Source organism: Clupea harengus, chromosome 19 (genome assembly GCF_900700415.2).
Source record: "Clupea harengus chromosome 19, Ch_v2.0.2, whole genome shotgun sequence".
Classification (NCBI taxonomy): domain Eukaryota; kingdom Metazoa; phylum Chordata; class Actinopteri; order Clupeiformes; family Clupeidae; genus Clupea; species Clupea harengus.
The window spans coordinates 15766378-15791763 of record NC_045170.1 but is presented as its reverse complement, the minus strand read 5'-3'; the positions used below and the strand labels follow the sequence as shown (position 1 = coordinate 15791763).

Genomic DNA, 25386 nt, shown 5'->3' with positions numbered 1-25386 from the left:
ATCTGTCTTGTTTAAACAAGAATTTCTTTCCATTGCCTGCATGGAGATCAGAAATGTTCCCTTGTTAGCAACTCCTGGTCTATAATTAGAGACTGGACAATACTGCAGAAGGGCAAGAAGTTGGTAAAATCATCTGAAATATGTCCCATCTTCATTTCACTTTACATGGCCTGTGACCACTTGCCTTTAACTCAGAAAATGATTTATAATTGTGATTTTCCAGAAATTATTATAAGAAATTCATATGTAAGACAAACATAGTTATGGTTCATATACACCTACATTCCAGAAGGACATGTATGTACCTATCCCTGCAATGTTGAAGATGAAAGATGAAAGCAATACCTCAAAAGGAGAAGGGGGGGGGCTACATATTTCCAACATGCATGCAAGACATTTTTCATGAATGTGGCGTCTTGCTAGGGCTAAGTGTTCTCACAAAATCTTATTTGTGTTCATTTCCGGTGGATTTTCTTATGGGTGGGCTATCCAATTGAGACCTATAGGGAGGTACACACCTCGGTGTGATGTCAGCACGGGGACTCATCACGCATGCGTGTTAGAATCGTGGAGTTTTCAGGAGGCTTTTTGTCTGTGAGCAGATGAGTCCTAGACCTGGCACAGTAGGTAGACTTAAGCAGCGGACGCTGAAGTCCGCGTTTTACCTGTGAAGCTTTCCTGGCGGCAACTTTTGCGACAAGTGTTGAGGAAGGTTCAGAGATCGAAAAACCTAGTTTAAGAGCAGTAACATTCTACGTGGCAGATTCTTTCCGTGAAAACATATAGTGAACGTTATCAGGTTATGCCCAGGTTTTCAGAATGAGATTTCCAAAAAGAAGACGAGAAGCTGCAGTAGAAGATGCGTCAGAGATGTCTGCCCAGTTCCGAAATCCCTTCGTACACGAGTTAAAATTTACGCTTCTGCAAAAAATCAAGGTTAGTAAACACAGCGTGTTTCTCAATGTGCTGAACGTGCACATAATCTGCTGCACACTCCTAGTTGTCTACTTCGCAGGCGCATCAACCATGCATTCGTAGAAAGACCGGAAAGCTGGTTGAAACACTACTAACCCGTTTGCAGATTTATTGTGATTGTCAGTCAGTTCATTAGAATGAGGGGTCAGTCAAACAAAAATGTTATAGGTAAACCTACTTGAGTTCGAAAGTATAGCCCTAATCTTAGTCGAACTTTCATGCTCTTCTATTATATAGACTACGCGACCAGTGGGCGCTTGAGACACCCTTGCCATTGGAAGATGGGGTTGTTTGCCTACAGATGACGGGGTAGCTAAATCGGGTCCCTTGTTTAGCAGCAACATGTGAAAGTCAACCGCTCCTCCGCTGAGGTTGCGGATGAGATGAGTGCGCTGTTAATTTGGTGTCATAAAATTCTGTAGGATAAGGATGTGACGGAGCGTCCGTTCCTCGCAGTTTCTCGTGCTTTCTCAAGTAGCCTACTCCGAGGAGTAAAGCCAGTCTTTGAATACACTTGAATGCTGCATCTCTCGACGTAGTATTTAAGTGCAACCTACTTACGACTGTGTCGTGTTGGTGTGATTCAATTATTCAGTGTTATTTAAGTGTTGGTCCATAATCAACTCCTTGCTCGTGTGCATGGGGTTGCATTTTACATATGTTGCATATCTTATATGCTCCCCCCACCCTCATTACATGGTTACTGTCAGAGAGACAGGCTCGTTCCTCCTCAACATCCATAGGCTCCATGCTTCCTTCCTGATTCTATAGGACTCTTAAGAGGAAAACACTGGGTCTGGATCTTCTGATAGACCCCTTCCTCGTCTATGACGTGGAGGTTGGAGTGACACTTCCTTCCACAGGATGGAACCAGCTCTACCAAGCCAGCAGTTGACTCTTGGCGTTGGCATACACAGTCAAGGCAGCTCTCCGCTCTTTTATGCCAGCTTGGTCACTAATATCTTCCATTACATAACAACAGACACACAAATACAGCCGAGTCTATGAGTGTCCTGGTGAGTCCCAGCATGAGCCTAAATAGTTCAGACTATTGGATAAATGGGCTGTTGTTGTGAGGTGGCTGCTGCTGCTGCATAGTTCTGTTTTGGCAGTGCTGTCGTTTGCCTGCCTGGGCAGTTTGTGTGTGTATTGGTTCTGCTATGGCAGGCTCATGTGGGCTCTTACACAGGTTGGCAGGATCCAGGTGTGTTTGGATGGAAGGGGATGCTTATGTTTCTCTGTAATGTCATGGTGTTTTTCATCTGGCCAAGAGGGTTTTTATATTGGGTGTTTAGCCCCTGAAACACTGTGAAAACATGGTTTGGTCTTGCTTCATTGGTTGGTGTGAAGTAAAGGGGGCGGCAGTTGAAATTTTTTCTCTTCGTCAGAGGCTACTTTTGTTCTTCTTTCTTTTTTTTTTTTACATGCAGGAAGAATGTCGCATGTGTCACATGAGACTCTAACGTATAGAAGTGCAGAGAGTTTTCCTAGAACTCGGTGGATACTCTCCATTATTCAGAAGCTTTGCTTACAACTTGTTAATGTATTAACAAGAGCCTGGGAAGATGTGCATCTGTGTGTGTGTGTGTGTGTGTGTGTGTTTGTGTGTGGGTAGGCTCTGTATGTGCCTATGTATACATAACCACTGTGCCTATGTACATATAACCACAGCTGCTTCACCAAGAGGGTTGACCTAACATGGAAACAAGGACTTTCTGTTCCATGCAGAACTGGCTAATCAATAACCCAACAGTGCTGTTTTATCCCCCATCGATGGCATGTGCTGTACGGGTGAGAGATGGTGGAAAAGACCCGACTCGATTCGTCAATCAGGCCGTTCACTGCAACTCACTGTGGCGCAGTCCCCATCCTCTGCCCACTCTCCCACTCACCCACTCACCCTTTCACCTACTTCCCAGCCCTTATTGGCAGGCAGGGTCTGGGAGTGATGGGTGCGGCCCAGATCTGGTAAACGTCCGTCAGGTTCGCACCACCTTCGGGCCAGATCTTTTCCAGGTCCCAGGTGCTCTCCTCCGGCTAGGGTTTCAGTCTTCATGGGAGTGTGAGGGAAATATGAGAGCTGGTGAAATGACGTTGCTCTGTGAATAGCGACGGTCTGAAAAGAATTCTGAGAATGAGGAAGGGCCCCAATGTATGGGAGAAGAACAGTGGCGTGCAGGAAAAGGGATGAGTGAGCTTGAAGTGTGACTGTCTGTGCGTGTGTGTGTTATTACAGTGTCTGCTTTTTCACATGGCAAAGGCCTGATCCTCTTTCTAGGTGCGCCACACCTACAAATCCAGGAATGGACCAGGGAACAAAGCACCATCTCTTGGTGCACACCTGGATCCTATTACTGTGTGTACGCGTGAATGTGTGCGTGAATGTGTGCATGTGTTTTTCCATTGAGAGATTTTTTTTCTATGTCTTTAACAGTGCAAAGTAAGGCTGAGGTTTTTGTTTTTAGAAGAACCTGAAAAACACCCCTTGCACTACTCCATATAGTCGGAGACATACTCTGAAATCACGTTGCAGACCTCAGGAGTGGCATTAGACTTGTGTGAGAAGAGAAGGAACATATCAGAGTTACTGATTTGTCTTCTGCAAACTTTCACCAGGCTGTGTGTAGCACTTAAAGCTCTGTAGTCAGGTTTCTTGAGGAGATCTCTTGTGATATTTTTCTCTTTGCCTTGCCCTTCCTGGTTGGAAGGGCAGAAGGGGTTTCTAAAAAATCTCTTGGTCAGGCAGGAAGGAAGTCATTCTGCGGATCTGATAATTAAATCCATTCTTTCGCTCATATTTCTGGAGGGAGAGAGGTTGAAGTGGCCTGAAACTACACAGCGGTCAGATTTCACGCCGCTGGCAACACACAATCTGTTGTGGAAAAATGGAGTGGATGAAGGAAAGACAGAAAAAAAAGTCTGGAAAGCCCGATTGCAAGTTAATGATGTCAACTTTTTCTGTTTCTCTTTCTCTCTTCTCTGTTCACTCACTTTCAATTCAGTTATCTAATAACATGATATTTTGCTAGAGCTCTGAACATGTATGATGTATTATATTATATAGGGTTAGAAGTGTTTCTTCTCTCTCTCTCTCTCTCTATGAGCTCAATGTTGCTGAATAATGGCAAATCAAACAGTGCTCTCTCTATCTCTCTATCTCTCTATCTCTGTATTGTATTAAGCCTTGTTATCTGTGTGAGGGGGGGGCAAAAAATCAGTGAAATTGGAGATCAATGCTGAGGAAATGTCAGAAGGTGGCCAGTCGTTAATGAGCCCTAATTAAAATTCTCCTCGTCCAGAATCCCCCAGATGATCCCTTGCACTCATCGCTCTCAGCGCCTGTGTCTTCCACGGGATGTACACGTCGTTTTCTCCCTGGGCTCTGCAGGGTGAGGGTTATATCCTTATCTCCAAGGGATGGAGGGCTTTATTACAGTGGACTGGTCGTTTGAGGGCTCGCTGGTCGGACAGGATGGAGAGTTATTGACTGATGCGTGGTGCTGAGCTGTGTCGTGTGCGGGCTGAAGATGAATGAGTATCGGTAGGAGGGGGAGGGGGTTGGGGGGGGGGGGGTCAGGAGAGAGAGAGAGAGAGAGAGAGAGAGGAGCCCTGGAGCTACACTGAGAAGAAAATTCCTTCTCTGGGGGGATACGCATGTACCCGACTGGGCTGACTAATGATGTCACAGTCTGCTCCGATGCATAACTCTTAATTGCGTCACCAGTAATGTACGAGTGAAGGAAGGAGGGAGGGAGGGAGGAAGGAAGGCAGGCAGGAAGGAAGGAAGGAAGAAAGAAAGAAAAGTTCCTTCGACAGTGTTCCGGCCTGAGAGAGAGGTATGAGGGCCCCTGCTTGTTTTTCAGATGATGATAGTTAGGCCGAGCGTGGAAGAAAATGCTCCATGCTCTTCAGCCTTGTACTGAGAGGCTATACCTCTTCCTGTGAGAAATGTTGGGAATTGGAACTATTTGTACTTGGCCAGCGGCCAGATGAAGATGTCAACAGCCAACACTATTCTCTATTTTCAAAGCGACTGTAGCCTAACTGGTTGTTAGAAAAGATTTGAGGCACTGATTCAAATGTGATAAAAACAGAGCGGGAAATCTGCTTAATGTCAGTGCATTTAGGTAATAAAGGGAGCGTGCATTCTCCCCTTCCCCGTCTGTTCTCCCTGTCAATCTCACTTGTCATGTTTTGCGTAGAGCGTGACTGTTTACATAATAGCAGTGCCTGGATCTTGCTTGTCCAGTTAGCTAGTTAAAATACTGGCAACGCTGTGACATTCACATTACCCTGGGTTCCAAAGCCCAACTGTCAAAAGGTCAAAAGGGCATTCCTTTGTGGTTACAGACTTTTTTTGTCCTAGAGATACTTGAGCAGCAAAGGGCATAGCAGTATTGCAAAAATGGTTAGAATGTTCCATATGTTGAGTTATGGCTTTGTTTTAATGAGTATGGGTCAAGATGGCCATATGTGTTCAGCGTATGCCATCATATATTCAAGAAGAAATGTCCGATTTCCCTTCCCTTTCCCTTCGTCAGTAAGAAGCTTTTCCCCATATGAGCGTACATTCACTTAAAACACATGGGCCATTTCCAGCTTCCCTCCGCTATTAATATTGCAAAGTATCCATTATGCAGTGTATTTAACCACGGATATGCCTTCTGATTCCATTTATTATGCAGGTCGGTTTTAGTCAAATTAATGTTTCAGCTGGGAAGGAGGAAATGATTTTAGGGTGCCTTAGATTCCCACTGATTGGGATATTTCATAGATCTTTTCCTCTCAGGGGTGCACACACACACACACACACACACACACACACACACACACACACACACACACACACCCCTACTCAAACTTTAGTATTCTAAGCCATGTTGAATTCAGTGGTGTTGACTCGGCTGGTCCAGCTCTCAGCTCCAGCTTTTAGACTCTTGCGTGAGCCTGCAAGCCTGCTTTCTTTTTTCCTCGCCTCGCCTCTTCCTCTCTTGTCCTCTCACATGTGCATATGTGCTTCTCTGTCTGTTGCGCTCTCATGCAGTTCTGTTCTAAAAGCCTTTGGGCTCTGCTCTTCAGAGGGGATGGAGTGGAGAAACTCTCCTGGAGTAGATTAGCTTCTTTTCAATGGGGCCTAAACAACCAGCTGGAGAGATGGGAAGAAAGGGGGAGAGAGCCTCCCCCTCCTCAAACCCCCCCCCCCCCCCCCCACACACACACACACACACACACACACACACACACACACACTCACACACACAACCTCCCTCAGCAGATAGGGGATAGAGGCCTAGGGGGGTTGTTGTTGTTAAGGTTCCTCTGGTGTGTGTTAGGACTGACAGTACCCCACTGTGGGACACGGATGGGTGTGTGACCCCTGAGGCTCCTGGGACTTGTCAGACCGGTTGAAAGGGGTAGGGGTAGGGGCGGAGGCCTGCTTGCATCCGCACGGTGATGGATGGCTTTAACTCATCCGGGGTGTTAAGATCGTAAAAAAAAAAAATGTCCCAACGGTGACAGATGTCTGTCCTCATCACCACCTATCATCATAGTCTCTCTTTGTCACAGTCTCTCTCTCTCTCACTCACGAAACACACACACACACACACACACACATATTTTAATACTTCCATTTAGATCTTAACACAGAAGAAGAATTACACATCCAGACATAGAATGTAATCTAATAGTTTTTTTTGCTTAAGCCTCCCAGCTGAAACCCGCATAAAACAAGTTTATGTACATGCCCGAGGCTCCCAAACATAAGAACCATTAGTTGGCAGTGGAAACCCAGGTTTGTGATGATACCAGCTTGTGTCTGATATTTCATTAACTTGGTGGTGAAACAAGTCCATATAGAAATCGGATACACACACACACACACACACACACACACACACTCACATAGAGAAACACACACACACACACACACACACACACACACACACACACTCACACACACACACTACGTTTTGTTATTTCGCTTACTCTGTCTCACTCTCACTACCTACCACTTCTCTGTATATACTGCTACTATTCCAAAGTGTGTTTCTATTCTATATAGTCTGTATATGATCCTCTTTCTCTCTTTTCTCTCTTCCTCTCTGTGTTCTCCCTCTCTCTCTCTCTCTCCCTCCTTCCCTCCTAGCCTCTGGTGTCTCCCGGGAGTTATGGCCCCTGGTCCCTGATCAGTTTAATCTTCCTGCCAGTGGAGCGCAGGTGTTGACAGCTGCTCCAGATAAATAAATAAACACTAAACAGCCTTCTTTATGAGGGCTGTCCCCTCCCCTCTCCCTCTTCACTGCTCTATCCCTAATGGACTTGTCGTGTGTGTGTGTGCACACTGTGTGTAGGGTGGGGGGGTGAATATGTGTGAGCGTGTGCACCATCCAACCATAATAGTCCCGGCAAGAGTGATTCCCTGCTACCTACATATATGCCAATTCTGATCTACATTTATGCACTTCAGGGGCGGAATGTATTACCAGGATGGGTAATCTGCTAGCCATTACCGGATAACGCCAACGACCGTTAGATCTTTCCTGTACACAGCATAGTTTTCATATCATTCATATGTAAAGGCATGGCAAGATGACAAAAGCATTGGCCATCATTAGTTTGTGTACGTCCACGCAGTAGGAAAACGAAAAACTAGCAAAACTTTGGTGGAGTCGTTCAGTTCAGTTGCACCTCTAAGGGGAGGCCTCTGCTTCTTCACGGGCTGAGGTGCCCCTGAGGGAACAGCAGGTTCAGCTGGTTCTCCGTACCGCAAGATCAGAGGGGAAATATTTCTGGGTATTTCGGAACTGAACCCTCTCGGCCCTGTTAAATATTCAGCAGCTATTTTTGGAGGAGCGTCGCGTCCCTTGGTTCTTTTGTTCTTCGCACAGTCTCCGTCAAGGGTGTGCAGTAACATTCACACCATGATCTAACACCACGGCCCTTGCGAGAAGGTGCTGTCTGAACGTGACGTTTTTTTGGGCGCGTCGGTCATAGTTTAATTACGACGGCTGTGAGGACGATCTCCTCTATGGGCCGTGTCTACAGCACCTGATGGGGAGCAAACTGTTCATTAATTCTGAATTATTTACTCGCCTCCACACATCAGGAGATGTTTGCTCAGGCTGTGCAGCTCGTAATGAGAGAGATTAATGAAGGCTGGGATGAATTTATTCTGTTAATTCTCTCCTGCCTATTAATGTTAGAGAGCTAAAACCCCCTTTGTTGTAGTCTGGTTAAGAAGTTAATAGAGGTGCCATTCTGTTCCCTTGAGGGGAAAATATTTGCCATACAGCAACATGCATTCAATCAGAATGAGAGATTGTTGTATTATCTGAAAAGGTCTGATGCTACTGTAGAGACATCTCCAATTCTCGACAGCCTCAGCAGAGATGGCAAGGGAAATGCTCTATGTTTATGGCAGAATGCCCTGAACATTTTAGTGATGGAGCTTATTTAGGTGGTGTCAGTAGCATTAGCAAGGTCTTCCGTGATGGGCATGAAAATCGGAGAGAGTCTAATACTGCTGCAACTGCTGAAAAGACACAAGTTCTCAGAATGGTGCGTTTGGGACTGCTGTTGTAGATGTCCTGTCAAATGTACTCCCAAGTCAATGTGGAGCTCTTGAATTGTGTTCTCAACCTTTACGCAATTCAGCATTCTGTATGTGAAGTGTGTGTGTGTGTGTGTGTGTGTGTGTGTGTGCGCACACACACACACTCACACACGTCACTCACATACAGTCACTCACATACAGTAACTCACACACTTTATCTGAAGTGCTCCTTGACCCCGGCTTGAACCGTGCGGCCATTCATTAATTTGTCATCCATAAGTCAGAGGCAAAGGTCCAATGTCTTGTGTCCTTCAAGTGATCTTATTTATGTATTGGTACATGACCTCTCTCCTTCCCCCATCCCTCTACTGTAGCCCAATGCATTAGCCTGTAGGGTTACAATGTGCCCATTCGCGCTTTAAAGTAACTGCATGTGATGACCATGTGGACCAGGCCTACGCTTTCCAGTATTCCTAACATTGATCACTGGCCATATGCGTCTAATTGCATCACTACAGGACATGACTTCATTTGTAAAGATCCTTTCATTTAATTTGTTTGTTTTTTGTTTTCTGTTTTACAAAATTAAAGAGAACTTTTTATGTTGTGGTCTGCCATGGCGTGTGCTGGTTTGTTTATGGGTCAGTTGGTTGCTTTGCTGGTCGTGGATAAATTAGATTGACCTGCAGCCTTTCACCGGTTTCCTCTTAGAGACTCGGTGTGCCATGTCAACCCTCTCAATATTTCCTGCTCTTTTTCCTCCCTAGCAAGGTAAAAAAAAGTTATGAATGCCAAATGCCCAGGCTTTACTGCCATCTGGCTGTGTGTGTGTGTGTGTGTGTGTGTGTGTGTGTGTGTGTGTGTGTGTGTGTGTGCGCGCGCTTTGCTCCAGAGATAAAATTCAATTTCCAGGTGTGGCACTGAAACTTCCACAGGCTGATGTGTGTGTGTGTGTGTGGCGTGGCTCGTGGTCTTCAGCTGTCCAAGCGCTCCGCTGCGACTAGGTGTAATCTAAATGCTAATCCCGTTAGCGCCTAGCAATCCCAGCCAATCTGTTCCAGGTTTACTCGATTGTATGTCCTCTCTGTGTGTTTTGGAAAAGAGGCCGTGTTGTGTTGGTGGTGTGGCGCTCCCCTGCGGGAGGAAGTGAGATGTAGACTTAGAAGAGAATGTTGCTACTGGAAGGGTTCTACAGCATGCCATACTGACCCCTCTCTCCCCTCCCCCACTCTCTTTTTCCACTTTATTCATCTCTCCCACTCACTCCATCCGCTCTCTATCCTATGTATTTCTGTTGTTATTTGGTGTCTAATTCTCTCTCTATCTTGCTTTCACACCCTTCACATCCAATACTAATGCTTTTCTTCCTCCCTCTCTCTCGCTCTCGCTCTCTCTCGCTCTCGCTCTCGCTCTCGCTCTCGCTCTCGCTCTCTCTCACTCTTCCCCCTCATTCTGTCTTTCCCTTCCAGATTGCCCTGATGACAGTGACGCTGCTCCCGTTCCGTCTGTCTCTGGCTGCCTTCTGGATGCTGTTGGCCTGGCCCTTCGCCTTCGTGGCCACGGTGGGCCGCGCCGATGACGTCGCGGAGCCGCTCAGCTGGTGGAGGTGGTGAGTGTCGGCCGGGTTGATGCCTCTGATAGTGTTTTGGCGTTCCATGGCATCTGAGTGTCAGCACGCTCTGGCTACGCTAATCCCCACCCGTACCTGCATAATCATCCATGGAGCCGTGATCGAGTGTTGATTGTGTGTGTGTGGGATGGTGGGTGGTTGTGACGCAGATGGAGGCTCACTCTCTCGGTCATTCCACATGCTCTCACAGGCCACTTGTGCATCAGCAGGCAGCCCTCTGAAGCACCCTCATGCCCACTCTCTCTGACACACACTCACACTCACACACTCACACTCACACACTCACTCATTCACACTGACATACACACACACACGCACTTACACTTGCATACAGGCACTCTCACTTTCTCTGACGCTGATATCTCCCCGTTCAGAGAAGCCAGGAGAATTCCAGGAAATGTACACAATGACATTGCCACTGTGTTTGAGCTGATTGGAATGCTTTTTCAAGTGTGTGTGTGTGTGTGTGTGTGTGTGTGTGTGTGCGTGTAGTTTGACGGAGAGAGTGAGAGATTTAAAAGGGAGGAAAAGGACCACATGAAACAACAATGCATACGCACTCAAATCACAATGAGCATAAATTCATTTTTCCACACATAAAACGCTATTTAAAATCACACTGAGCTCTTTTCTACACATTAAATGGTATTTATGAAAAGAAACTTGCTGGGAAAACATGCGTACCTCTGAGCATGGCCTCGATGTGGCGTACGCATGATGTTTGTAATTTGCAGATTAGCGAGATAAAAGTGTGTGTGCGCGTGCGTGTGTGTAAGAGGCCACTCTCATACACCATACCTGAATGTTTTAATACACCCACACATGCACACTGCCAGTGTTTAAAGGACACTGTCAAATCAGTCGTTTAATCGAGTGACATGACCTGCATTACATTCATGGCTGACACTAACTTGTGTGTGTGTCTGTGTGTGTGTGTGTGTGTGTGTGTCTGTGTGAGAAAGATAGGCTTAATGGAGTAATCCATTTTCCCCACTGATGATGCCACTGCCTGATAAAAGAAATGACTAGAAGGAAAAATGCCAATACAGAAAAGGCAGCTTTTACACCCTAACTACTTGACTCCACACCAGCCCCCCCTCCATTCTCCCACAAGCCAAACAAACACAAGGCAGCGGCCAGATATGGATTAGCGGGACTGCAGGAGTATTGTATTTCACCTCTGTTGATTGTGGACAATCTGGCCCCAAAGTAAACAACCGAAAAGGGACGAAAGTGTGTGTGACTATCTCCAATCCAAGTTCATGCTGTGTGCCTCAGCTGTGTGTGTGTGTGTGTGTGTGTGTGTGTGTGTGTGTTTTGAATTATCTCTCTCTCTCTCTCTCTTTCTCTTGCTCTCTCCTCCCTTCTCTTTCTCTCTCTCTCTCTACTCCCGTCTCTTTCTCTCCCTCTCGCTCTCTCTCTCTCTCGCTCTCTCTCTCTCTCTCTCTCTCCTCCCTTCTCTTTCTCTCTCTCCAGGGTGGTGGACCTGGCTCTGAAGACCATCATGCGGGCCATGTGGTTTTCCGGAGGGTTCCACTGGGTGCGGGTGAAGGGTCAGCCAGCTCTGCCCAGCGAGGCACCCATTCTCACCCTGGCCCCTCACTCCTCCTACTTCGATGCCATTCCTGTCACCATGACGATGGCCTCCATAGTCATGAAGGCGGAGAGCAAGGATATTCCACTCTGGGGCAGTAAGTGGCATGTTTGACAGCTGCTGTTTGCTTCACGTGTCACACCGTGCTTTAGTTTTCCCTCTGTGCAGTCAGTTTGCTGTTGCTTACAAACTTTGCGTACCTCTTTTAAGCTTAACAAAAAAACACCAAAAGAAACCCACTGTAGAATGTAGAACTGAACGTGACATTCCACTTGTATCATGTGTGCCGGTCAAATATCTCACGCCGTTTCATGGTGTGCACGTTAGACATTTTGTGATCGGCCTGAACTTGACCAGGATCGTGGTCAAATCCCATTGACACACAGGAACCTCTGGCTTGATAAGCATATTGTGAAGCACTCTGTGGCGAATTCCTCTGAGTTCTGCAAATTTGCCTTTTTTGTGTGCAATTCCCTCTCATGGTTTACTGTAGATATCATGTTTTAGGCTGACTGAAAAGGCTGCTGCCTTATCAGATCCCTACCATCTTCGTTACTAGTAGATAGGCCACGCTTTCCAGACGCCATTTGCAGCAGCTCTTGAGCCCCGTGCAATGAGTGTGTGAGTGTGTGTGTGTGTGTGTGTTCTCTGGGACCTAAAGGAGCCACTCTCGACTGCCACTGAAGCCAGTGGGAGGCCGCCGTGAGGATGATTATCCCCTCGATGCCCAGGCCTGTCAGGGCACTCCTGCCCCTCGCCTCCCGCTGCCACTCCAGTGTCCCTGTAGTCATTAAGAGCCCAGCCGTGGCCTCCCTCCCTTCCACTGCCTGTTGAGGCTTGCAGTCATCCCATCATTTCCGTTAAATTGCATCTCTATGTGTGGGTGTTTGGGGAAGGGGGGTGGGATGGTGTATGTGTGTGTTTGGACTTGCATGTGTGTTCTGTGTGTGCATGAGTGTGAATAAATGTGGCCATATATGTTTTGTCTGTGGTTACCTGTGTGTGTGTGTGTGTGTGTGTGTGTGTGTGTGTGTGTGTGTGTGTGTGTGTGTGTGTTTAGGGGCATACATTCAAATTCTTCTGTGTGTGTGGTTTGTTTACCTGTAGATCCTACATTAGTGTGTGTGTTTGTGTGTGTTTGTGTGTGTGTGTGTGTGTGTGTGTGTGTGTGTGTGTGTGTGTGCGCACACACGCGTCAGAGGCTCACAGTCAGGCAGAAGACAGGGGACTCTTAATTGTCGTCATGCTGTTGAAGGTCGCGCACATTTCCGCAGGGCTGGACGGGGGCCCTAATCACTCCCGCTGAGCGGAGACGTCGCTGTGAGGCGTGAGCGAGAGCCATGAGCGAGCTCCACTTAGTGCCCCTTCGTTCCCTCAAGTCAACAGAGGAGCAGATTACAAACAGCCCAACCTGCTCAAGAACAATTACAGCAGAAAGCTTCCTATTAGCCTCCATGTCCTCCTCACATTACCCACAGTTGGTTTATGGTTATTGGTTTGTTTGTGTGTGTGTGTGTGTGTGTGTGTGTGTGTGTGTGTTTGTTTGTGTGTGTGTGTGTGTATTTATTGTATATATATATATATATATTATGTGTGTGTGTGTGTATTTGAATGTGTGTACGAGTGTGTGTGTGTGTGTGTGTGTCTGTGCCACATTACAGGCTGTGCAGTAGCTGTTAAGTTTCCTTATGCCAAGTGTTGCACTTTATTTTCCTGTCTGTTCTCCATTAGCGCCTTTGTTGTTTATTTTCCCTCCATTACTGTGTAGACGCCAGTGGATGGGTCTGTAATGGCCACGTGCAATGCACTTCTCATATATTCCTGTGAGTCTCCTCTCTCCTCTCTGGCTGCTGTAGAGGCATAGGGGGTTTAACCTGCAGGTTTCCTGTTGCCAAGTGCATTAGAACGTCTCAATCCTTTTTCCTTTTATCTTTCCCATCTCTGTCCCTGCCTCCTCTACTGTATCTTTTCTTTTTCCTCTCTTTTTCCTTCTGTCCTTCTTCCTCTCCCCCCTCCTCTTTCTCTCCCTCTTATGTCTTGTTTCACTGTCACCTTGTTTTCCCTCCGCCACTCTGCGTCTTCCTGTTTTTGTCCACTACCGATCTCCCATCTCCTCCCTCCGTTCTTTTTCCACTCCCTTCCTAGTTTCCTCTCCCTCCCTTTGTCCCTCTCTGTCTATCTTTTTCTCTGTCTCTCCCTCTCTCTCTCTCTGTAAAGTGTTCATACCCTTGTCCTCCCCTCATCCCGGTTGCCCTCCTCTTTTGACGTAGAGGTCGGAGTCATCTACTCTGAGAATGACACACATGCATAAAGCCAGAATAATACACCCGGATTTAGCCACAGTAACTGGTACCCTTAAAACCTGTTCCCGTCCCTCCCCCTCCCACGTCTGGATTGCCACAGGCAGGACAGACCTACATACGAGATCCTGACTGGCCAGCTCCATAGAGAGGTGTCTAGTCATGGTGTTTTATGAAACATGCAGTCGGAATGGAAGCTCTCTCTCTCTCCTGTCGCTCTGGAGGGTTTTCTGCAGTGAAAGCATAAGATTTTTTTTTATTATTATTATTTTTCTTATCGACCCTCGAGGCCAAACGATTTTGAGATGGATATCACGCAGAGAGGGTGAGGGGGAGAGAGAAAAAGAGAGATAGCCGGGCCTGCAGGATGGATGATTGAGCAAGTTTTTTTGCTTTTTTGTTTTTGGAGAGGGTACAGGCACAGTTAATCCCATTAATGTGTAGAAATCTTTTTGATGTAATTCTCTTTCGCCCTCTCCCTCTTTCTCTCTCTCATCCCTCTTTCTCTGCCCCCCCCCCCCCCCCCCCCCCCTTTCCATGTCTCCTCACCTAGCGCTCATTAAGTTCATCCGGCCAGTGTTTGTCTCGCGCTCTGACCCCGACTCTCGCAGGAAGACTGTTGAGGAGATCAAGCGCAGGGCATGTTCAGGAGGGGAGTGGCCACAGGTAGAACTCATGCACACATGCACACATGCATATCTTCTTTCATACACACACAGTCACGCACGCCTGCACACATGCACACATGCATATCTTCTTTCATACACACACACACACACACACACACACACACACACACACACACACACACTCACGCTCACACTCACACATACATAGTCAAAACAGCAGGACCATAATTTTTCTTTTCTTTGCATAGCACTCGGTATCAAACATCCTATTACAAACAAACACACACAGACAAAACAGCATTACCTTGACATTTGTATTGGTATCAAACACAGAGCGGCTCTATTTCACGATTGGTTGGTCAATATAGCCACCCAAAGCATATGCCTAACTCTGCCAGCTTAAGAGAGGCCTGTGCCTTGATTTCAAACGGGCATTTCTATATTTCATGTATTTGTTAATGGATTAACTATGACTTTTACCTATGACGTGAGACACTGTTTGGTCAGAAATCGATCTCCCATGTCAATGTCAGACATTGTCTCAGTGTGGACAGCTTAAGAGGCTGGGTGGAGTAAAAGTGGCCTTTTGCGTGTCTCTATTTGTCTTGCTTGGTTGGTGCTGTTTGTCCGGGTGTCCGTATTAATACTTTGCCCACCGCTGACTGCTGCTTTTCAGATCATGATCTTCCCTGAGGGGACGTGCACCAATAGATCCTGTCTCATCACATTTAAGCCGGGTATGTATCTGTGCTTCCCTGATCTCAACACCAGCTCCTGCTGACTAAACATAATGCCCTCTGTCTCAACTCTGAATGTGTGTGCAATCTCTCTCTCTCTCTCTCTCTCTCTCTCTCTCTCTCTCTCTCTCTCTCTCTCTCTCTCTCTCTCTCTCTTTCTTTCTTTCTTTCTTTCTTTCTTTCTTTCTTTCTTTCTTTCTTTCTTTCTTTCTTTCTTTCTTTCTCTCTCGCTCTCTCTTTCTGTCTTTTTCTCTCTCTCTCTCTCTCTCTCTCTCTCTCTCTCTCTTTGTCAATACACAGAGGGGGTGTAAGAGAGTTGGAAGACAGGGAAACATTTCATATAAATTAGCCTTGCATAGTGTGTGTGAGCGTGTGCTTGTATGCTTCCTCTCTCATCCTGTCAATACACTGTCAGAGCAAAAGACAACGGGGAGACAGAAACGGAAGCATTTCATATGAATGTGAGTGTGTGTGTGAGTGTGTGAGTGTGTGTGTTATGGGGATGCCATATTTTCCCCTTGGTTTCCTAGCTCTCTTTATCTCTACATTTATGTTCCCTGGGTGAGAAGCTTGCCACCTGTTATATGTGCACATGGATGTTCATGTGTCAACATGGGGACATACTCTTTCTTGGTGTATCAGCCACCTCCCTTGCCAAATACACACACACACACACACACACACACACACACACACACACACACACACACACACACACAGAGTAGATCTTGTTTTCTGCCAATTACTGTTGTCTCCCAGAGCTGTTATATTGGCTCCCAGTCAACCTTGCCCTTCCTGTGTGTAATTTGTTTGTTAAAGGGGATGAGTGTGTGTGTGAGAGAGAGAATGTGTGTGTGTGTTGGTGTTTTTACTGGCTAATCCTATTCTCTCCCATCAGTTGCTGTGAGAGTCATGTTTTTGTAATCCCCCTCCATTCTCTCTGCCGATCCCTGATGGTCTGTGACGCGCCGCTCTGTCTCTCTCGCTTCCTAACTGTCTCTGTTGGAGAGCAACGTCGCTGCCATCGGGGGTGGGGGGGGGGGGGGGTCCCATAAAGCTAGTGGTCAGCATCAGTGCTAGGCAGTGCAGAACTGTCAGATAATATAATCCTTGTAATGTTCATGCTCACCCGTGGGCTTGTCGATATATTATTCTAATGGCGCTCAACATGTCAGTATATATTCTATAGTATAGTGTAGTTCTGGTGGCATTCTAGTGTGTTCCTACCCTTGGCAGTAGAATGGCGTTGTCTGTGACATGACCTCGTGATTCCTTCCATGTGGTGTTTTTAAAAGAGAGGTGAGCTGTGGAGTGGCCATTTTAGGCTTTTTAACACCTCCTTTAAATAGCTTGAGGGAATGGGTGGAATTTGTTTTTCTGCAACCTATGCTAGTAATTCAGTGAGTTCCATTCATCATTTTCAGCACCATAGTATACACGCCCAGCTTTATCGAGTCACGTATTGATTTACAATTTAACTCGCTTGAAACGATATGATGCGCTATATGAAAAGTGCTCTTACAAGTGTGTGTGTGTGTGTGTGTGTGTGTCTGTCCTATTACTTGCTCCTTCTGCTGTGACACGACTGGCATAGATAAACAGCGTGGCACAGCGTACCTCCATGTGGCCGTAGACCCGCAGCAGGAGCACCAGACACATGGCGGTTGGTCGCCTGTCTTCCAATTAAACTCTGCTTTGCATATGGAGGTCAAGGACAGTCGCGCAGCAGCCTAGCCCACAGTTGGCTCCCGTCCAGCGGGTGATGCGGCCCTGAAGGAGGGCCCTGTCCTCTGGCTGAAGGGCACTACCTCCACTACCACCACCGCCACCACTGGTCAGCCCATCAGGTCTCACCATTTCATATAGCCTGGCAATGGTTCAGGAATTTTTATAATGGCTTATAAAATGGCTCATTTTCCAGTGTGGCATGCTGTAGGTTATAAATCAAGCCAGATAATTATTCTGTGTGTGCACTGGTGGACTTTTTTTAATGAAGACTTGCATAGATGAGATTCTCTTTTTTTTTTTATGGATGAGTGTGCGTTGATACACTGAAGGCTTTGTGATTGATTATTATGTTAACACGCTGTACTTTTGAGGTGCGTAGATATTGGACAAAACTGAGATCGCTGCACTATAGTAATGCAGAACAGTATAGTGTGTGTGTGTGTGTGTGTCTTTTTCTCTCTCTCTCTCTCTCTCTCTCTCTCTCTCTCTCTCTCTCTCTCTCTCTCTCATACACACACTCTCTCTCTCTGTCTCTCTCTCTCTCTCTGTCTTTCCCTCCCTCTCCATCAGGGTATGCACACTCAGCTGGCCCCAAAGAGTAATGAGGGATGGTGTGAGGTGTACTTTCCACAATGTGGTTTTCCCTATGTGGTTTCTATGGTCTTAAATAGATGTTTATTTTCTGAGGTTAAAGTGCTACCTGCCACTTGACCATGCACTGCTACTGTATATATTGCTAGAGTATTGACACAGCTGGGTGCTCTGATAAAGACCAAACTAAAGGCTGTATCAGATCTGATACATTTGGTGTGTATCTGCACAGTGACCTGCACCGAAGAGGTGATGGTTCACAGAGGGGGTTTCTGTGTGCATATTGGTGAGGGTGTGCTGCTTGGCCGCTGGTCACTGATACTCACAGGTGAAGCCAGATGACTTTCAGACCACTGACTCTTTGTAGCCACACACCTGGATATTTGACTTTTTTTTTTAAACCCCTCCCTTCCCTCCACTCCCATACCCTAGAGATTCTGTGAGGGAGAGACTGATGTTTGTGAGACACACGCACACACGCACGCACGTACATACGTACGTATGTATTTATATAAACACTAATGCACATGCATCTCCCTGCAGCTTATGAATCTCGGCTTTTCTAGCTCTGTCTCTGTCTCTCTCTCTCTGTCTCTCTCTCTCTCTCTCTCTCATCACACACACACACACACACACACACACACACACACACACACACCGCAGGTTCTCTGAGGAGAGAACTGGAGCATTTCGCACCTCACCCATGAGGTGAGTGCAGCCCTCAGGTGAAACCAGGTCAGGCAGAGGAGAGGGAGAGGGAGAGGGAGAGGGAGAGGGAGAGGCATCACACCCGTGACCGCTTCTGCGCTAACACTGCCAACAGGCCTCCGCGCGGCTATTAGCATCCCCTCAAGCTATTCCCCCAAAGACAAACGACATCTCAGATACACCCGCATCAATAAAGCGGACGGATGAGTTCTTGTCGAGCCCTGCAATCTCTCCAAGTCTCGTTTCTTACACTAGCTTTAACTCTTCTGCTCAATCCATCTCTCTCTTCCTCTTTCTCTCTTTCGCTCATGATCAATGTGTTTCCCCTCAGGTGCCTTCATTCCCGGAGTGCCTGTTCAGCCTGTGGTGCTTCGTTATCGTAATGAAATGGTGAGCATGCCTCATCCATCTGATAAGACACTCTAGAACGGGATGCTGGTGCAACCACATCCCCCCCCCCCCACTCGCAGTACATCACACACACACACACACACACACACACACACACACACACACACACACATATATACAGAATCTTCCATTGATCACTTTTAACGCCTCTCATCACAGACTTCATTTACAGGTGGGATGATGTTACATCCTTCCTTTCCCTCCCTTCTTCCTCTCTCTCTCTCTCTTTATATATGAATAATACATTGGCGATCAGGTTACTGTGGGACTCAACACATTGTCATGCTGAGGCATGAGCCCCTCCTGACACTGTTGTCTGTCCTCCCTGAGACCTCTCAGCACCCGTGTAGAGATTACAGCTCACAGTCTGCACACAGTCTGCACACAGTCTGCACACAGTCTGCACACAGTCTGCACACAGTCTGCACACAGTCTGCACACAGTCTACACACAGTAGCAAACACTCAGGCCCTGATTGTGAGAACACTAGACTTGTGTATATGTACAGTGGATATTGTCTGTTGGTCATATCTCAGATAAGTAGTTATGTTTTGCATGTAATGGTCTGTGTGTGTGTGTGTGTGTGTGTTACTCACTGTGTACTTTCTTGCTCGGCAGGACACAATCACGTGGACGTGGCAGGGGCCTGGAGCGTGAGTACTTGCTGTGTGTGTGTGTGTGTGTGTGTGTGCGTGCGTGTGCAACATGTGAGGCATTTTTCTCATTTCTATGTGCAAGGTATTTCTGTTTGTGCCGTGTGCAGTGTATATGAAGTGCATGTCTGCTAAGCATAGATCAAATTCTTCTTTTAACTGGTTTTGCTTTAACTCATTTAATGCTTGTGTATCTTCAGGTTTAAAATCCTATGGCTCACTCTATGTCAGCTGAACAACCCCCTGGAAATCGAGGTAAATCAGAGTCTTTCTTCACCTAATATGGTTTGTTTTGCCTTTCCAGATGGGTCTGATCTGGGTACAGCTGTGTGGCTCCCAATGTCCTGAGCATTCAGTTAGAAACTGCTATGAGAACATTTTAAGGTAGAAATGGTTAAAGAAGGAACAAATGGTTAGTAGGAGGGAAAAGATTTGTTTAGCCAACGAGATCTCTGCTGCTTTGAACAGTTTACTTTGCTTTTGTGGGGCGAGGAGTTTAGCTATTACTAGTACACCAGGAAGCTCAGATATTTACACACCCATGACAAGTAAAGACTGCTATCAAAAGGCCAAAAGTCACTGGTATTCTTTTTGTTGAAGTTTTGGGCCATACTTGAAAGTTGCACAATACAAACATGAATGTACAAGCTTGACTGGAACACTTAGCAGGGCACTGTTGAGCCATAAATCCCATTTAATAAGTATAATAACATGAAATTAATTAAAAATGTGTCTCTTTTCAGTACCTCCCAACCTATACACCTTCAGAGGAAGAGAAGAGCGACCCTGCTCTGTTTGCCACCAATGTGAGGAGGCTGATGGCTGAGTAAGTACCGGCGGCCATTTTGTTTCTTTCCTCTGGGCCTTCCGTCCTCATGAGTGAAAGGCTTCCTTTCAAACTTTCTTCCAGGAAAGTTATTTTAAGGAGCCAAACTGTCTCTCACTACTGGTTCTTTGTGAGAATTTGATGGGTCATTGTATGCAGAGGTCTACTGTATGAGACTGTGTCTGTCTGTGTGTGTGTGTATGTGTGTAGTATCACACATGTGCTGAAAAAACAAACACATGCTGTCACAAAGATACAGACACGTGTGTGTGTGTGTGTGTGTTTAAGGGAGTATACACATACATGGGCAAACACGGGGTAATTGTTCATATGTAAGTGAGTGCTATGCTGTCTGGATCTGGACTGACCGGTTCTTATACATCTTTTGCCCCCGCTCTCTCTCTCTCTCTCTCTCCTCTGCCCCGCGGTGTGTACACGTTTCTTTCCTGGCAGAGCTCTGGACACGCCCGTCACCGACTACTCTTTCGAGGACTGTCAGCTCGCCATGGTTCAGGGCCCGCTGCGGCTCCCGGGCAACACATGCCTACTGGAGTTTGCGAGGCTGGCGCGCCGACTTGGGTAAGAGGGACAGACTGGCACACGAAAGAGTCCCTAAGAGGAGCTGGAGACTCTATCTAACGTTTTGCGTGTTGAACGCGGCTAGGATTTGGAGAGTGTGTGTGGTGTGACTGCATTGGCGAAAAGAGTAAAACTGTCACCTGTGGCCTTTTTTTAAGGGTTAAAACGGCATTGTGTGTGTGTGTGTGTGTGTGTGTGTTGACGATAGAGAGTGTGTGTGTGTGTGTGTGTGTGTGTTGACGATAGTGTGTAGGTAATGATTTTGAAGCGGAAGTGTAGAATCCTCAAGTTCATTAAGAGGATCGGTGGTGGCGAGTGGAGATGTGGGACGTGGAGAGCAGTTAGGTGGATCAATAAGGCTCTCTAAAGCTTAAGACCTGCTGAACCACACCATTAACACAGGGGAAATCTTTAGGGCTTTGCCACTAGCAAGTCCCACTGAAACACACGTACGTACACACACACACAAAAAGAAACAGATATAAGCATCCAACCACACACCCATGTTTACTCACGCACACAATGAGCCCAATGTTGCTGAATAATGGAAAACCAAACAGCGCTCTCTCTCTCTCTCTCTCAGAGCAGTGCTTAATTAAAATGGCATCATAAAAATCAGTGGCTGAGAACCTAACCGTTTGTTGGGTTCGGATTAAAAGTTGCAGATTGATTTCAGATGCCCTGTGTTTCTCTGTCAGTGGTACAAGGCTGACCTCTAGAGGTGGCATAATGAAACTACAGGCACAGTTGTGGGTGGCAGATAGCATTTCTATAAGTACAAGTATAATACATAAATATGTAACTTTTTGGAAAGGGATTAATGTTACTCTGTAAACAAAACCATTAGAAACAGTTCTGTATGTGGGAAGTGACTGTGCATTGTGGGTACTGTAGTTCTTTTTTCCTCTGTTTTCCTTGCAGACTGAAAGCAGGGCTCTCGGAGAAAGTCCTACAGGAACAGGGCAGCAGGGCGCGTAAGCTATGGGGGGACAAGATGGGACTGGCAGACTTCGCCCAGTGTATCAACATGCCTGTGACGGACATGCTTCAAGACATGTTTGACATGATTGATGAGGCAAGTCTCACTTAGGATCATTTATGACTGATTAATGCTAGCTATGACTTGATGATCATTTATATGTGATTTCAGTAAACGTAATAGAGTAGAACTAGAGCAGAAAGTTTACTTGTAGCAAATTCATAGATTTGTAAAAATGTAACATGTTTTAAATGTGCAGAGTCTAGTCTTTATGTGTATTGCATACTTTAGTTAGTGTTTCAGATTGTGTCTGAATAATTCAGATGTGTGAATAATTCCGTGAGTTCATTCTGTGGATTTATTTAGAGAGGTCTGCCTTGTTGTCACTGATTGTGCGTCTCCATGGTCTGTGCTTCTACAGCATGGTTCCGGTCAGGTGGACCTCAGGGAGTACGTGATCGCCTTATCAATGGTCCACAGACCCTTTAAAGGTCTGGAGACAATTAAACTGGGTTTTAGGGTGAGTCTGGAATGACACACACACACACACACACACACACACACACACACACACACACACACACACACACACACACACACACACACATATATGAGTGCGCACACATGCATGGGCATGTTGTTTGCATATACACATATACTCATACACACACACACACACACAGAGGCATGCTGTCTGTGTATACACGCATAGGCGTGTTGTCTGTGTGTGATGTATATACACTAATATACATGCACACACCTGAATGCAAACATGCTCTGCAACTCTGCACACACACACACGCATGCACCACCATAGCGAGGGGGATAATATCCCTTTAATAGAATACAATGGCAGGATGATGAGCAGCAGGTGTGTGAATGAATGTCTGCTGTCCCCCCCATCCTGCGTAGATGTTTGAGGCGGAGGAGGACGGAGGCGTGGCCGAGGACGACCTGTCAGTCATCCTCAGGACCACCCTGGGCCTGTCGGAGCTGAGGACCTCACACATGTTCAGAGTCCTGGACACGGCGCATAAAGGAAGGGTCACATTCGGTATGTTTTACTATACAAACTGAGAAAGTACTTGCTCTAAAGACTATACTTTCTTAACTGAAGTATACACTATCTCCAACATGCCTGTTGCACAATAACTTAATGTTTTAATTGAAGTGTGCACTTCACTCATGCCCACAATTTAAGGCGTACTCTTATTCATAATTAGTTCACACTCCCAGTCAGAGTGCCCTCCCTCTGCTCGTGGTGCACACCATAGAACATACGGCAAGGTCATGTTCATTCACTTAAGCTGAATATTAAGCCCTCAACTGGTGTATTAGGAATTAAATGTTAACAAACATGTTACATGTTAACAAATCTAAAGGCCCTTGTTATCATTCACTGACATTTTCTTCCCTTCTGTGTATCGCACCTTTTGATATCAGATGCGTGCCATATGCCGTATGTTATTTGTGTAGGTTTCCTTTAGCGGCAGTATGGATAGTAATGTCGTATGAATGAATGAATGAATGAAGGAACCAGTTTAAGATGCATATTTGCCATTACTGTTGTTAAAACAAAGATGCTTAGATCTACAACAGTAGACATTTGAAATGATCTGTGACATGAAAGAAAAGGAAGTAATTCATCACACTCTAGGCATCTTCAGACTTAAGTACATTTGTTTTACGTGTTTCAGTCCATCAAGAATGTTCCAAAACACGAAAAAAAAAATGCTAGTAGCAGAGAAACTGGATGAATATCATCGCAAATGACAACATCACAAATCTAGAAGCATTTGTTTTGTTGTTCTAACTACATATTTGACTGTGTGATTTCCACTTGTTTCTTGGTACAGAGGAGTTTGAGCAGTTTGTGGAGCGCTGTCCAGACTTTGTGGATCGGTACCTCCTCAGCTCCGGGTCGTGCCGGCCCAGCAGTACCGTGATTACAGCGCCCCCTGTGTCCAGCAACGGTTTCTGCACAGACTTCTGCCCCCATGATCAGCAGAGTCACACGCACAACCACGGTCCAGTAGGCGACAAGAAAGTCAACTAGGCTGCTCTCTCTACACTGTGTGTGTGTGTGTGTGTGTGTATGAGTGTGTGTGTGTGTGTGTATGTGTGTTCCTGACTGTGAGCGGAAATATTGTTTTGTGAGTGTTGAATGAAGAGGAGACGGACTGCACATGGACACAAGTGTCCTAAACCTCTTTTAATTACCCATGTTTTATTTATAACGCATTTTTTGGAGGGCTCAGATATTGTTTTTACTTTTGAAAGGACATTTCACAATTTTTGCTCATCTTGAAGCTCTTTCCTTTGTTGAAAGAACTGAGGATTGAATTTGAACAATATGTTTTATAAAGCTTTTTGACAAGAGTACCAGCTACTTATTTTGGAAAAAAAAAAAGTTTTTTCCTCTATATTTATACAGAGTCTTGCTCACCTTAAGAAAGCCTGGTCGGAATGCAGCAGCAATGCACTCATCCTCCTTTTTGCCTTTTTGTTTTAAACATTACTGTTTGAGTATTTGAGTTACCATGGCATGGCGTTCAGGAACGTGCAGTTGCTGTGAGAGGCTCAATCATGGCTGGAATAATTTCTTGCACAAACACTCATCCATTCTGTTCATTCACTCACTTTTGTCGGTGTGATCCTTGAGCTGCCGGACCCCTTTTCAACCAGAACGGCCTTCACGGTAGCAAAACAAGTAAACACATTTTTGGAGTATTTTTAATTCTTTTTTTTTTTAAAACATCCATTCCAGCACTGGTATACACAACAGTTTGATGAATTAACAAAGAAGAGACCAGACAGAGCTTCTGCTTTCGATGAATAAGGCCCAAGGCCAAATACACTAACTACTGAAGGTTTTATTTTTTTGGTGTGACTAAATGGCTACTGAAATGAATTTGTTCATCAGGTTCAAAAGCTACTGCCATGTAGATGCAGGTTATAATAGGTTGACAGAAACTCATTGCATATCATGAAGCCGTATCTCTTTTATCACTCACGGTTCTGTTTCTTTTGTTTTCTTCCTGTTAAGTCTGTGAAGGACCAAGGAACACTCCTACAAATGCTCGGTCATGTACTATTAGAAACACTACATCATTGCGTGAAGATGAATAGGGTTAAGGGGAAATGAACCGGTCTTCAGACTACCGTACGGTCTCAGATAGTCAACGATTCTTGATCTAATACTGTACTGATCCGGCAGATGCCAAATCAGAAGGTGAGATCTGAGTCAACGTTCGGTCGGTTTGTTATTTTAATTTTATAAGCATTTTCTTTTTGCTTTTAGGACCTGTTTTTAACACTCACCAGTACAGTTTTGTGAAATGACAGAATGTGAACTGAACTGCTGATTTAAACCAAGATCATTTTTATGTTGATGTTTTGAGGTATTTTTCATTGTATTTTTATTTTTCATTGAAGAAGACAAAGTGAGGAATAAATACACGACCATATGAACTGAACGAGATTCGTTTAAA

At 45.8% G+C, this 25386-nt stretch overlaps 1 protein-coding gene across 1 annotated transcript; it reads left to right on the top strand.

The window, feature by feature from the left end:
- The first annotated feature begins 541 nt into the window (after positions 1–541).
- On the top strand, positions 542–25386 carry lpcat1 (lysophosphatidylcholine acyltransferase 1). The gene is made up of 14 exons (XM_012818250.3): positions 542–936; positions 10000–10139; positions 11637–11851; positions 14608–14720; positions 15360–15420; positions 18779–18837; positions 19477–19511; positions 19712–19766; positions 20255–20337; positions 20791–20916; positions 21838–21991; positions 22317–22415; positions 22808–22949; positions 23752–25386. The coding sequence occupies exons 1-14, from the start codon at positions 820–822 to the stop codon at positions 23949–23951; spliced, it is 1599 nt and encodes a 532-aa protein (XP_012673704.1). The 5' UTR covers positions 542–819; the 3' UTR covers positions 23952–25386.

Bases quoted from the DNA above. Each gene is read 5' to 3' on its own strand.
- lpcat1 (XM_012818250.3), top strand. From the start codon at position 820: ATGAGATTTCCAAAAAGAAGACGAGAAGCTGCAGTAGAAGATGCGTCA. The intron at 18,838-19,476 runs GTGAGCATGCCT...CTTGCTCGGCAG, and splicing joins TTCGTTATCGTAATGAAATG to GACACAATCACGTGGACGTG. The intron at 19,767-20,254 runs GTAAATCAGAGT...GTCTCTTTTCAG, and splicing joins ACAACCCCCTGGAAATCGAG to TACCTCCCAACCTATACACC.